Genomic DNA, 14653 nt, shown 5'->3' with positions numbered 1-14653 from the left:
TGTGTGTGTGTGTGTGTGTGTGTGTGTGTGTGTGTGTGTGTATGTATATATGCAGTACCAGTCAAAAGTTTGGACACACCTACTCATTCAAAGGTTTTTCTTTATTTTGACTATTTTCTACATTGTAGAATAATAGGGAAGGGCATAAAAACTATGAAATAACACATATAGAATAATGTAGTAACCTAAAAAGTGTTAAACAAATCAAAATACATTTATATTTGAGATTCATCCTTTGCCTTGATGACAACTTGGCACACTCTTGGCATTCTCGCAACCAGTTTCATGAGGTAGTCACCTGGAATGCATTTAAAGTAAAAGGTGTGCCTTGTTAAAAGTTAATTTGTGGAATTTCTTTCCTTCTTAATGTGTTTGAGCCAATCAGTTGTGTTGTGACAAGGTAGGGGTGGTATACAGAAGATCAGTGGTGGAAAAAAAGTACTCAATTGTCATACTTTAGTAAAAGTAAAGATACCTTAATAGAAAATGACTCAAGTAAAAGTGAAAGTCACCCAGTAAAATACTACTTAAGTAAAAGTCTAAAAGTATTTGGTATTAAATATACTTAAGTATCGAAAGTAAATGTAATTGCTGAAATATACTTAAGTATTAAAAGTAATTTCCTATATTAAGCAGACTAGAAGACACAATTTTCTTGTTTTTTATTTAGGACAGCCAGGGGGACACTCCAACACTCAGACATAATTTACAAACTAAGCATTTAGCTCCCAAGTGGCACAGCAGTCTAAGGCACTGCATCTCAGTGCTAGAGGCATCACAACTGACCCTGGTTCGATCCTGGGCTGTATCATATATATATACAGTAGTGTGTGATGTGTGTCTGGGTGTAAATGAAAGAAGAGGGAATGGACAGACTGGGACAAGGGGGGGTATGGCGGGAGAAAGAGAGTGAGGGGATAGAGAAAAAAATGTGTGTGTGGGAGTCATCTTTCATAATGAATCATTCTTTATCCTCAATATGCCAAAGTAATGAGGGCTTTTTGACTCATAGTATAATGGTGACCTTTGGTTCGAAACATTGTCATAACGCACTTTGGAGAGAATTGTTTAAATTAAATAGAAATTGTTTCAATTTCTTAAATTCAATCCAGGATTCAACAAAACATAGACAATACCTATAGGCCTATGGTTTCAAGCTTTGGTTGATTTCAAATGGAATCTACAAGTTAATCAAAACAATTCTCGTCTCCATCTAAACCAAAAATCTAAGTTAAAGAATATGACTACATCAAATCAAACCGTATTTAAAGTGCATTTAAAGTTTTATTTGATTTAGTCCTATTCTTTAACTTAGATATTTGGTTGAAATGGAGATGTGAATCCATATAAATTATTAATTTGTAGACAAACTGGAATTAAAGCCAGACTCAGTGGCCCAGATGGAACTAGCCAAGCAGAAGATACATCTCCTTTAAATATTGATATTTGGTTGCGCTGACAAAGAAACACAATTCAATATCGCTTTTCCAATACAGTAAATAGCCTTTTACCTTGTCGAAAAGTTAACAAATGACATGCTGGATTCATGTCTCCATTTTAACCAAAAACAACAGTTAAAGAATAAGATTAAGCCAGGGGCTCAGATGGAACTATCCAAGCAGTAGATACATCTCCTTTAAATGTTGATATTTGGTTGAGTTGTCAACCAAACACAATTTAATATGACTTTTGTAATACAGTACATAGGCTAAAGTTAAGAATATCTTACAAACTTGTGACAGTATTTATTCAACTATAAAATTAGTAAAATATCCACATTTTGAGGTTACTGTAACAATAAATGTATTTTGATGTAATCATAGAAAGGGGAAAGGTCACAGGTCTGTGGCGATCTCCACAATTGCTATAATAATCTGCACAGAATCTCGAACGGCATTGATCACTTGCACAATCTACTTTCATAATCTCAGTTGCAATTCAGGGCATTTGGTTGTGCTATTAGATATAGCACAGTGACAACACATTAAGTTGTTCTATATATATGAACAAAATATCTGACATTGTATTCCCATTTGAACTATGTTGTGCTTTTAGATGGTTGAAAGCGCAGTGATAACACATTTCGGTGACTTCTGAACCAAAAATCAGACATAGATTTTCCATTGGAATTTGGTTGCACCTTTAGATGGTTGAAAGTGATAGCTAACACATTTAGAATTGAACAAACTTTTGGCTGCATTTTTTCATGGGTGAAAATAGGTTGGAATCTCATTGGTCAAGGTATCAAACATATATTACCCAATTATTCACGTTGAAATGACGTGGTGTGTCCAGTGTCTGCCTGCTTTGTGTCTGAGCCCTAAAACCCACTGGTGGTGTACTTGTTCTTGTATATTTACCCAGGGTAGCCGGGGGCCATCGGAGTGAGCAGGGCCTTCTCGTTTCCACAGGGGTCCAGTCTGCTTGGTGCTGGTCTGCGTCTGGTGGGGGTTGGGAGGCACACGGAACTACCAGAGAGGACACAGAAAGGTCAATGGTCACCACAGGGTCATAGGGGTGGAAGGAAGGACCCTTAGGCACAGATCTAGGATCAGATCCACCTCCTCAAATTAGGCCAAATAACCATTGGAGTGGGAATGTAAAACTGGCCTTAGATTAGTGTCTAGAGAACAATGACAAACAGCAGAGCAACATCCTGGTCTCTGGACAACCAGGATGCCCTATCTAACCGTCATATATCCAGGTTAGCCTCATTGAGATAAAGTCTATTTTCCAAGAGACCTGAATGTAGCCCACTATGGTAAGATATTTACTATTACAGAAATATTTCCATTTATGTATATATCCATAAATTGTATGGATATCGATATCTGTTCATGTACATGTGTAATACATATAAACTTTAGCACTACATGGACTATGTAAGGGTACGAGTGTGCTCCAATGTAAGCAGCTGTGCCATAATGAAATATATTTCCCCCATACATTCCTGAGTATTCCCTCTACAATACCCTATATCCATATTAATAATACCTCCAATATTATTTATTAATGTTGTCTCTCCTTCTGGAATGGAAATACACCATATAAACAAATCCCTTAGGGGTTCATTATGGGGGCATCTGGCAATCTCTATGACTAAGTAAATGATCAAATATTTTCCGTAAATAAAATAAAGGTTGTCATGGATACGACAGACTGTGTGAGTGGTATACAGTAGATTAAATGATGTCCATACAAACACTGTCTGATGCAGAATGACATAACAATGTTGACCTAGACAGATGCACACTCCTATAATTGATTTTTATTCATTATTCACATACTGTCAAATACACATGGCCTACGATGGTTAAAAGTGAGATGTGAGGTGATTGGGTTCAGCATATTACTCAGATTGCATGACTATGAATTATACATGTTTTAACATCTCTGGTGAAACAAATGTACCAGGCACCTCAGTAAACGTGTTTCTGACTATAGTGAAGGGTGTTTCATATATGCGTGCTGGAAGGTGTGGAATTCTTCTGAAACAACACCTTCACACATTTTAAGTCACGAAACCCCAAATAATAATATTTCACTAACCTGACTGTAAACCTTATTTTCGATCGATGTGATTTTCCCAGGTATAACTAATTCATAACACTTCTATTTCATAAGAAGAAGAAATTCAACTGAATTAAAAAGTGTTAACTTGACCTAGATAGTTTCTGTGTATGTATTGATATGTAGGCTAAGAAATGTTGTTCTGTCCTTGAGCTGTTCTTGTCTATTAATGTATTATGTAATGTTTCATGTTTTGTGTGGACCCCAGGAAGAGTAGCTGCTACTTTTGCAACAGCTAATGGGGATCCTAATAAAATACCAAAAATGAGCAGTTAGATGAATTGACATTTCTTTCAGTGAGAACATCCCTAGTGCAGACAGTTAAGTCTGCTGTAGTGCCTAGTGTCAAGTCAAGCTGTAGTGCCTAGTGAAAGTATAAACACTGCTTGCACAAGCTTCACAAGTAGCTGTCCTAAAATTCGTTCAAAACATTGATAAACTACAATTTGTTTCCTACCGATGTACACAACCTACTCCACATTTCCAGAGTGACAGAAAAATTGTACAACATTTCCCTAATGAATCAAATCTCAAAACCGAAGTTGTCTCGATTACGTATGACTTCACACCTCAGACTTAATACTTGGTGGAAGCACCTTTGACAGCCATTACAGCTGTGAATATTTTTGAATAAGCTTCTACCAACGTTGCACAACTCTTAGGGCAACATGTATCCATTATTATTGTCAAGATTGCTCAAGCTCAGTAAATTTGGTTGGGAGTCATTGATGGATAGCAATATTCAAACCTTGTCTGTGACTTTAAAGCAGATTTAAATCAGGACTGAGACTGGACCATTCAGGAACACTGCTATGCTGGTGTGTCTTTGGCATAAAAATGTGTGTAACTGTCCCGCTGAAAAATAAAACTGTATCCCAGCGTTATGTATTCAGAAGACTGAGGCAGGGTTTTATGTACCTTTTTAGCTTGGCTTTGCTCCTTTCATATATTTTTATGATCCTGACAAACTCTCCAGTCCCGGCCGGTGACAAGCATACCCAGAACATGATGCTGCCACCACAATACTTGAAAATATCCTATTTTAGGACGGCCGTATCCTATTAAGAGCAATTTGTGATACCAATGCTTCCTGTTCTGCTAGCGACCTCCATTTCGCTACAGCCCCCAGACTAAAGGCTAATTAACAAAAAGCCTTTAGTTAATTAACAAATTCAGTTAATTACCCATTTCCTACAGACAGGAACACTGTGTTTGAACTAAAACACAACAAATGGGAAATTATAACTACATGAAAGACTCTCTCATCTGGCCATGATGGCTACCTCAGGAACATACGATTCTTTATAAATATTTGATTGTGTTGCGTCCCTTAAGGCCTAGGCCCTCACTCATGCGCACACACGCACACACGCACACGCACACACACACACACACACACACACACACACACACACACACACACACACACACACACACACACAGATACCCTCTCCTAACCATTAGCCTGTCCACTGGGCCTTATCTGAGTGGTATTTACACTTATCACACAGCCCACTGTTAGACGCTCCACGCTCAAAATGAGTTTCACCCGAGGTCAACCCCAACAACACCAGGAACACACCACCAGTATCCTGAAATAATCCACCATCCACCCAGTGCAGATAGCTACTGTAGCTCTCCTACTACAATACAGGGAGAAACTGCCCTGCAACACATGTACATATGAAAGCCCCTCTCTTCAGTGATAGCTGTCAATCTACAGGCCATTTATGCAGCTGTCTACTCTACCAGACCTGGGTTCAAATACTATTTCATAGTTTGCTTTAGCCTGCTGGGTGTGCCAGATTGGCGGGATTTGCAGTTTTGGGACTATTCTATTGGTTCATTAAGTTATACAAACTCAAATAGGCACAAATAGTATTTGAACCCAGGTCTTGTCTACTCTACCCAGCCTAGCTGTACCTCAGGCTGGTCACAAGAAAGAGCTGTCGATTTTGGACATTTGAAAAGGTCCCGAGGACGTAGATATATGCCTTTGTAGGGGCTCACCCCCCCACTCTCCCCCCGAAAAACAAAAAAACATGGCACATCACTGGAACTCAAGAGGCTCAGAGCCAGAGCCAGCTGCTTAGACCCCTGCACCACAGCACTTCACTATTTTCTAGCAAGCAGGAGGAGTACTTGATGACAATTAATGGAAACATTACAGTGTTTTTTCTTATTTTGTTTTAAGCCTTCCCCAAATAGCCCTAACCTTAACCACTCTGAATTAATACATAAGCGTAACCCTGTTTTAACTGTTTTAACCCTGTAACCATGCGGAATTTACCCTGTATCCACGCAGAATTAATGGGTCAAAAATCAACGTCATCCAATTATGGCAAAGTGAAACCATGACATCAGGTTGTGTAGCTAGGTAGAACTGTAAATCTAACTGGGAAGAAAATAAAAGCTCTCTAACAACCCAACCATTTAGCGGCTTCATTGATTAGGCTGCAACAACGTTTAAACGCTCTGTTTACATGTTATAATAGTCCCTGATTATGGTGGCAACTGATAGCAGGCGCTAATTTAGCGATGCGCCCGGCGTAAAAGTGTTTAATTAAGACTTGAAACAAGAACACGGGGAAGAGTAATTAACCCACCTGGTTGTTTGGCACAAAGTCCAGGCCAGCCTCTGGCATGCCCAGGAACATGGTCTCACTGTTGTACTGCAAACACACAGACAACACAACAACACAGTTACAACATTGTTCACTTCATTTAGGTATATGAGTAGGAGAGTTAGAGAGGGAGATATAGAGGCAGAGCGAGAGAAATAGTGAGAGAAAGAGAGAATGAAAGAGAGATAGAGACGAAGAGAGAGAGAGAGAGATAGAGAGAAGGAGAGAGAGAAATAGAGGGGTGGAGGAAGTGGGAGGAAAAGAGAACATTATATTAGCTATGAAAACTGTTGTCTTCCCTTTGAAGTCCTCACCCTTATCGACTTGAGATGTCAGCGATTTGAAGCAATTAGCACACTAGTAATTACAAGCCACAAAGGAAAGGCTTTTATGAAATCCTTTCATGTGCAATCTGTTATAAAACAGAAAAGGCCCTGTGTCTGTCTGTCTGTCCACGCTGCATCTCCACTTACACTACACTGCTTTGAGTTAGGCCTATAGTGAATCACCAAACACACACACACACACACACACAACTGGAGAGCGCACAATACAAGAGCACTGTGGTTCTGTGATTCCGTGCATATTGTCCAGTATGAATTCATTCAGTCTAACCATGGTGTTGGCAGTGCTCCAGTTTGTATTTACATACTGCATTGTCCTTCATTTCCCTCTACCCCCTTCTCTCTTAACATCTGGGATCTCTTAGTTAAGGCTGACTTCTAACACATTATTAGACGACTCGCCAAACAAATAAGCTCTTTCTCTTTTGAAGTCAGTATGTATTAGTGAAATGGGTCTGTAGTAGGGAACTGTTTTGAATCCCCAGCCCAGAGTGTTTAACTAGTTCTCTGTCCCGTTATTTTAAGTGTGTTTTAGCAGAGGGAAGGAGTCGTGAAGAACCAGCTGTATGACACACCTGGGAAATGAACGTGTTTTGCTACAACTCCACTCAGTGTTAAAGTAGATCTTAACTGTGCCTGACCACAAATGGCTTCCGGCAGACTGCTATTTAAAGAAATAAAACACAGAGAATATCACTTCCTTGTAAGGGATTAGTTCATATCAGAATTGGATGCAAGATACAGAGTTGTGATTGGTTCTAGGACAGGTTTAACATGAGCTGATTGGACAAAGAACTCTGTCTGTCTCAACCTCAGCAGTAGCATCCTGTTCTAACCATCCCATTCACCTGTCCTACAAGGGACCACACTGTTCGTACAAGAAGCTACCTTTAGAAAAAGAACAAGACAAAAGTGAAACCCATCCACGCAGGTAGACACTGGACAAACGACTGTTTTCCATTTGCCAGCTGTCACACCGATGCAAATGAGCGATCGGATGACAAAATTAACAAAAAGCCAAAACAGGGTGTCATGGCTGACCTCTTGTAACCCGATTCCCCTCTATCTCTCCACACAGTTTAGACTGGAGCGTCTGTCTGGCAGTCCAAGGAAAGGGGAGTCATAGGGTTAGGAACACAGACACTCATTTCTCAGAATGAACCCACTCCTTTGCATTATGAATGATTACATGGAACAGCTGCATGTGTCCATGGAACATGAAACAGACTCGCAACAGCAGCACTGGAAAAACAATCTATACTGAGCATAAAAAGTGTTGGTCCTATTTTTCATGAACTGAAATAAAAGATCCCAGAAATGTTCCATCCGCACAAAAATAGTATTTATCTCAAATTTTGTGCACAAATTTGTTTACATCCCTGTTAGTTAGCATTTCTCCTTTGTCAAGATGATCCATCCACCTGACAGGGGTGGCATATCAAGAAGCTGATTAAACAGAATGATCGTTACAGAGGTGCACCTTGTGCTGGGGACAATAAAAGGCCACTCTAAAATGTGCAGTTTTGTCACACAGCACAATGCGCCTCTGGGTGGGCCTATGCCCTCCCAGACCCACCCATGGCTGAGCCCATGCCCAGTCAAGTGAAATTCATAGATTAGGACCTAATGAATTTATTTAAATTGACTGATTTCCTTCGATGAACAACAACTCAGTAAAATCTTTGAAACTGTTGCATGTTGCGTTTATATTTTTGTTCAGTGTATATAAGTTGTGTGAGACTTGACTCTCTCGCACAGTATAACATGTGCTCTGAGTGTTCTCAACAGAAGTGTTTTTTTCTCTCTCGCTCTTTCTCTTTCTCTGACATTCTCTCCCTCTCTCTCGTTCTCACTCCCGCCTCTTCTTCCATAAAGTTACATAAGGATGGAAGTAAAGTGTAAACTGTAGAGCATTGCCAACATAAACACCCAAGCTAATAAACCAATACATTGACATGCTGTGAGACCACACAAACACATGGGGAACGCTACTTTTGTTAGTCTTAGTGACTTACACTACTGTTAGATAAACCCCAGATGTGTTCTGCTGTTCACAAATAGGCCAACAGCAATGTAACGCTAATAAGTAGGGCATATACAGTTGAAGTCAGAAGTTTATATACACCTTAGCCAAATACATTTAAACTTCGTTTTTCACAATTCCTGACATTTAGTCCTAGTAAAAAGTCCCTGTCTTAGGTTAGGATCACCACTTTATTTTAAGAATGTGAAATGTCAGAATAATAGTAGAGAGAATTATTTATTTCAGCTTTTATTTCTTTCATCACATTCCCAGTGGGTCAGAAGTTCACATGCACTCAATTAGTATTTGGTAGCATTGCCTTTAAATTGTTTAACTTGGGTCAAATGTTTCGGGTAGCCTTCCACAACCTTACCACAATAAGTTGGGTGAATTTTGGCCCATTCCTCCTGACAGAGCTGGTGTAACTGAGTCAGGTTTGTAGGCCTCCTTGAACGCACATGCTTTTTCAATTCTGCACACACATTTTCTATAGATTTGAGGTCAGAGCTTTGTGATGACCAGTCCAATACCTTGACTTTGTTGTCCTTAAGCCATTTTGCCACAACTTTGGAAGTATGCTTGGGGTCATTGTCCATTTGGAAGACCCATTTGCGACCAAGCTTTAACTTCCTGACTGATGTTGCTTCAATATATCCATCTAATTTTCCTTCCTCGTGATGCCATCTATTTTGTGAAGTGCACCAGTCCCTCCTGCACCAAAGCACCACCACAACATGATGCTGCCACCCCTGTGCTTCACGGTTGGGGTGGTGTTCTTCGGCTTGCAAGCATCCCCCTTTTTCCTCCAAACGAGGAAATAACGATGGTCATTATGGCTAAACAGTTCTATTTTTGTTTCATCAGACCAAAAAGTACAATCTTTGTCCCCATGTGCAGTTGAAAACCGTAGTCTGGCTTTTTTATGGCGGTTTTGGAGCAGTGGCTTCTTCCTTGCTGAGTGGCCTTTCAGGTTATGTACTGTACATATAGGACTCGTTTTACTGTGGATATAGATACTTTTGTACCTGTTTCCTCCAGCATCTTCACAAGGTCCTTTGCTGTTCTGGGATTGATTTGCACTTTTCGCACCAAAATACGTTCATCTCTAGAAGACAAAACGCGTCTCCTTCCTGAGCGGTATGAAGGCTGCGTGGTCCCATGGTGTTTATACTTGCGTACTATTGTTTGTACAGATGAACGTGGTACCTTCTGGCGTTTGGAAATTGCTCCCAAGGATGAACCAGACTTGTGGAGGTCTACAATTTATTTTCTGAGGTCCTGGCTGATTTCTGTTGATTTTCTCATGATTTCAAGCAAAGAGGCACTGAGTTTGAAGGTAGGCCTTGAAATACATCCACAGGTACACCTCCAATTGACTCAAATGATGTCAATTAGCCTATCAAAAGCTTCTAAAGCCATGACATCATTTTCTGGAGTTTTCCAAGCTGTTTAAAAGCACAGTCAACTTAGTGGATGTGAACTTCTGACCCACTGGAATTGTGATACAGTGAATTATAAGTGAAATAATCTGCTTGTAAACAAATGTTGGAAAAATTACTTGTGTCAAAACTATAGTTTGTTAACAAGAAATTTGTGGAGTGGTTGAAAAACGAGTTTTAATGTCTCCAACCTAAGTGTATGTGAACTTCCGACTTCAACTGTATAACCCCTGACCTCTATGACAATTGGCAATATCTCATCCTGCCCATTGACCCATTGACAAACCAATAGATGCTCTTTGCTGTCAACTCTAAAGAGCTCCCATTGGGTTGCAGTAGGCTATGATCGATAGTGTCGGTGCATGATACAGTAACCCATTGTTTAGCTCAGGAGCCTTGTTCCTCCCAACACTAATAGTCAGTCAATCAAAGTGGCCAGAGTCGCTTCAGTTTTCTCACAGCCTCTTTGCAAGAGTCCGTATTAAACAATTTTGCACTGTGGGTGTGGCAGCTTCGTCACCAATCTACAGTTATCTCAAATATACAGTAAACATCGTAAAAGGCAAACCAGAGACAAACCCAAGCAGAGTAGACTAGACTAGACCATTGAGCGAGGAGAGCGAAACCATCTGATCTGAATGTATTTCTTTTGGGCATTTGGGTCATTACTGTGATGTTTATAGCCCCTGACAGCTCTTGTAGATTCTATTTTTTATTGGATGCCGTATATTGACCCCTTTGTCAAATTGGCTTTATCCATTTGCTTTTTCTGGCGCACAATGATATGTGCCGAACTGACAGATCTCCTGCTCGCTGATACATACTGTAATGAAATAGAGCGAGTTCTATTTTCTGCCTCTGCACCTGTGCTCTTTCCTTTATTGCCTGGTTGTACTCGATAGGCTCCTGTGACGCAGATGGGCACGGGGTAATCTCTTTTATCGTTAAAGTCGTTTTGGTCATGGAGGTGTGGAGGAGAAAAGTGTCTGATTAAATGTAGTGACAACCACAGAAGAGAGTTTCGTATCATGGAAGCTACGCTAACTCGCTAGTTCGCTAACCCTCGTTTTCAGTTTCTGCAAACAGACTGATACAGACGACATACTGTCCCCTGTCTAGAATATCATTCTGACAAAGTCAGGGAGAAAAAGGGTGAGAGAGAAAAGAGAAAAAAAAGTGGATATTGTGGTGATTGTCATTTTCTTTCCATCTTACGTGTTAAGATGTGAATCAGACAGCGGAACCTATTTCACTCTTCATCAGTTTTGCTCTGAGAATCCGGAGAAGAGGAAAATAAAACCAAATCATGAGAAGATCCTATATTCTGAGAGCTTTTGTGTGGCAACTAAAGGCTTATCTTATAATAAAACATGTCCCTATATGCAGTATACAGCAATGCAGTTTTCCTGCTAGGGCTGTGGACGGTCATTCAACTGTTGATGACGGTAATTGGCAAGCCAAATGACCGCAGTCTCCCTCATAACCGTTCGAATAGCAACAAAACTATTTACATTTTATATTTGTTGAGATGCACATTTTCTCCTCTCCTCCGCTCCTGACTGYGTGTGCTGCCATAGAAATAGAATGGATAGAAGGGGCGTCCCCATTCAAGTCAACGATGGCATAATGGGTGGACTGGCGATCATTGCGAGTGTACAAATATAAGCAAAGCAGGAAGTAAAAGCAAGAAGTAAAAGCAGGAAGTGTGACATCAATATGTGCTGTGATTTGTTGATTCAACTCAACTGACATTACAAAAAATCTGTTATCGCARAAACTGACTCAACCGCACGAATGCCTGGCCGTCCCTTCTTCAGTCAGCGGTTTTAAAACAAATGGTTATTTAATTTTAATGACGTCTTCATCCAAAACCGTCAGTTGGACGGTTATACAGTAATTGTGCCAGCCCTAGTGATGACACCCAAAGCTTGTGAAAATTAGACCTGGACGTCAACATTATCTCGAAAACCCTTTATTTTGTTTTATGCACACATATCTTTATATATCAAATATATTATCTTTGTGTCTTGACATACTATTGCAGCATGCAAGCATTTTTTCCCCAAAATAAAGATCCTATTCAGATCACCAATACTTTCCATTCAACACTGCAAATGTGTGTGGTTTTTCTCTCTGTCACTCTAACATCACAGTGGGTTCGATCTGATAGTGTTTCATTTCTACTATCACATTGTGGCTGTGTGGGGAGTGCTGTTGATATCAGGTAGGCCTACCCTGTGAGGAGCATGGCTGGTTTTGTTGTCAAACCAAATTACACACACTCTCTCCGTGGATAAACCCTAGTCTGAATAACAAGCAGCTAGCTAAGTGGGTCAGGGTCGCCAGAGAGAGAGAGAGGGAAGGGGAAGGGGGTAGGGGAGGAGAGGGGTCAGAGGGAGACAGAGGGAGAAAGAGGGGAGGAATTGAGAAGGAGAGGGAAGGCATAGAGAGAGAGGAATACGGGTAGAGTGGAAAATGAAAGAGGAATGGGAAGAGAGAGAGGGAGAAAAAATAGGCAGAGAGGAATAGAGAGAGAACCCCGGTAGAGTGAAAAAGAAAGAGAGAGAGGGGGGATGAAACAGAGAGAGGGGTGGGGGACAGAGAGCGAGAGAGTAAAATGGGGAAGGAGTGTTGTATCTCTGTTTCTGCTCCCCAGTATTCAATATCAAGAGTGGCAGTCATCTTGGACTCCAAATCACAGCCCCGATGGACAACCTTTGTCTGTGGAGCATTACATCTCCAAGTGATTTCTTTTTCCACTTCTCTCTCTCCCTCTCCCTCTCTCTCTCTCTCTCCCTCTCCCTCTCTCTCTCCCTTCTTTTTTTCAAAATGGCAATTTGGTGAGGGCCTGGAGCAGGGCTGAGTGTGTCTTCTTCTATGTCCCAGCACTGTAATTTATGACTGTAGCGGTCAGGCCGAGCCCTGCTGTGGCTCATATCACTGGGTAGAGGGAGAGGGAGTAGGGACTCAGGCCTATATAAATCATAGCCTGCTTCTGATTGAATTGGTAGCGTTTCCCTCTCTCTGGCACCGCCTCGTAAAGACAAGAGTGAGCGGTGTAAGGCGCTGTATTTCATAGTGGTAAAAATCCGAGTTTCTGTGGAGTTCGTTAAAATGACAGAGGATAAGGGGGTTTTAATGGCGAAAACGATAACGATGTTTAGTATAATCAAAACATTCTGATGATTTAACGCCAGAGGTTTGAGCTATGCCCTCGCATTTCAAGTCAGGATATGATGCCTTCCTTTTCATCTGGGAAGAAGAAGACGTGGTGTAGTAGCGCCTTCATTTCATGAATGTTTTTCAGACCGTGCATAATCTAAGATAAATATTTGATTTGCTTGTTTGCTCTTGTTACAACACATGTATGCAGTGTGAAGAAGCACACTGTGCAGCGTGTTTAGAACAAGGTAAAGTTGATCAGTCTATCTCAGGATGCTACAGCTGAAAGGTAGGTCATGTTATTTCTAGCTCAACAAGTGTTTGTTCCACTTTGAAGTGGTGAGGATGGTTTCTGTGTTACTTTATGCCGTGGTACAATGTGCAGCAGTATGACAACAGAAAAGAACATGAGCGCGCGCACACACACAACCAAAAACAACTCAACAATTATATGTAATCACTCACAGTATGATGACACACAAGGCATATTATACGTAACCACACAAACCTATTTATATGGTATACGCACTGCATTCAACTACACATCGCAAACACACAATCACTACTTTGTACAATGACAAAGAACAAATGCAAACCCATGGGACCTGATAACAGACTAGTAACTGAGCTGTCATTTTAGCCATTGTGTTCCCCCAACATAACCCTGTGGCAAAGTCCCATTATGTGAATCTAAAATATAACTTCCAGACCAATTAATTCAGATGTTGGGCGAATCTTTCTCTTGGCAGAACGCCTTGCACAATGCCTCATTAAAACATGAATCAGCATCCTTTCCAATTTAGACGCTCTCTCTTTCTCTCTTTCGCTCTTTCTCTCGCTTCACCTGTTGTCACACCCGATTAATGCCAAACAGGTAAAATGCTTATTAGATCATTAATGAGCAGTTTACAAGTCCCCAATAGAACAAACTGGGCCTGGACGGACCCTACATTTCATCTACTCAATTCTAAAAAGTAAATGATTCCACCATCTGTTATGAATATCAAAACTCACTCTGCGAGTCTTGTTCAGTCATTAAGCTTTTAATCAGCAAATCACCATGGGACAATTAGGGAAGCTTCTCCACCAGAATCAAGGTACTAATGCATCAATAAACCTGAGACCATATTGACAGACAGCGGCTGTTATGTATAATCTACTGTATGTCTGTTGGAACAATCATAAGTTAAGAAGGATCGGGATACTCTAATAGAGAACCTGTGTTACATGGAGAGTGTTCTGTAATATGTTCTATTAACTCATATGTCTAGAATGTCATTGTATGCTGTAGTTTTCAGATTTCCCTTCACTAAGGGGCCTAGCCCGAACCATGAAAAACAGCCCCAGACCATTATTCCTCCTCCACTATTCTACTGCCAATGTTTGTCTATGGAGATTGCATGGCTGTGTGCTCGATTTTATACACCTGTCAGCAATAGGTGTGGCTGAAATAGCCGAATCTTTGTATATATGGTGTATGTGTCACTTCGA

At 40.6% G+C, this 14653-nt stretch overlaps 1 protein-coding gene across 1 annotated transcript in view; it reads right to left on the bottom strand.

Annotated features, from left to right (window-relative positions):
* The window catches only part of LOC111956976 (thymocyte selection-associated high mobility group box protein TOX), a 54623-nt gene that overhangs the window by 26040 nt on the left and 13930 nt on the right, over positions 1–14653 (bottom strand). Inside the window, 2 exon segments of the mRNA XM_070436797.1 lie at positions 2361–2468; positions 6177–6242. Of these exon segments, the coding sequence (XP_070292898.1) occupies positions 2361–2468; positions 6177–6242 (174 nt within the window).

The sequence above is a fragment of the Salvelinus sp. IW2-2015 genome, linkage group LG32 (genome assembly GCF_002910315.2).
Source record: "Salvelinus sp. IW2-2015 linkage group LG32, ASM291031v2, whole genome shotgun sequence".
NCBI classification, from domain to species: domain Eukaryota; kingdom Metazoa; phylum Chordata; class Actinopteri; order Salmoniformes; family Salmonidae; genus Salvelinus; species Salvelinus sp. IW2-2015.
The sequence above is the reverse complement of the archived record's forward strand: the minus strand, read 5'-3'. Positions and strand labels throughout refer to the sequence as shown.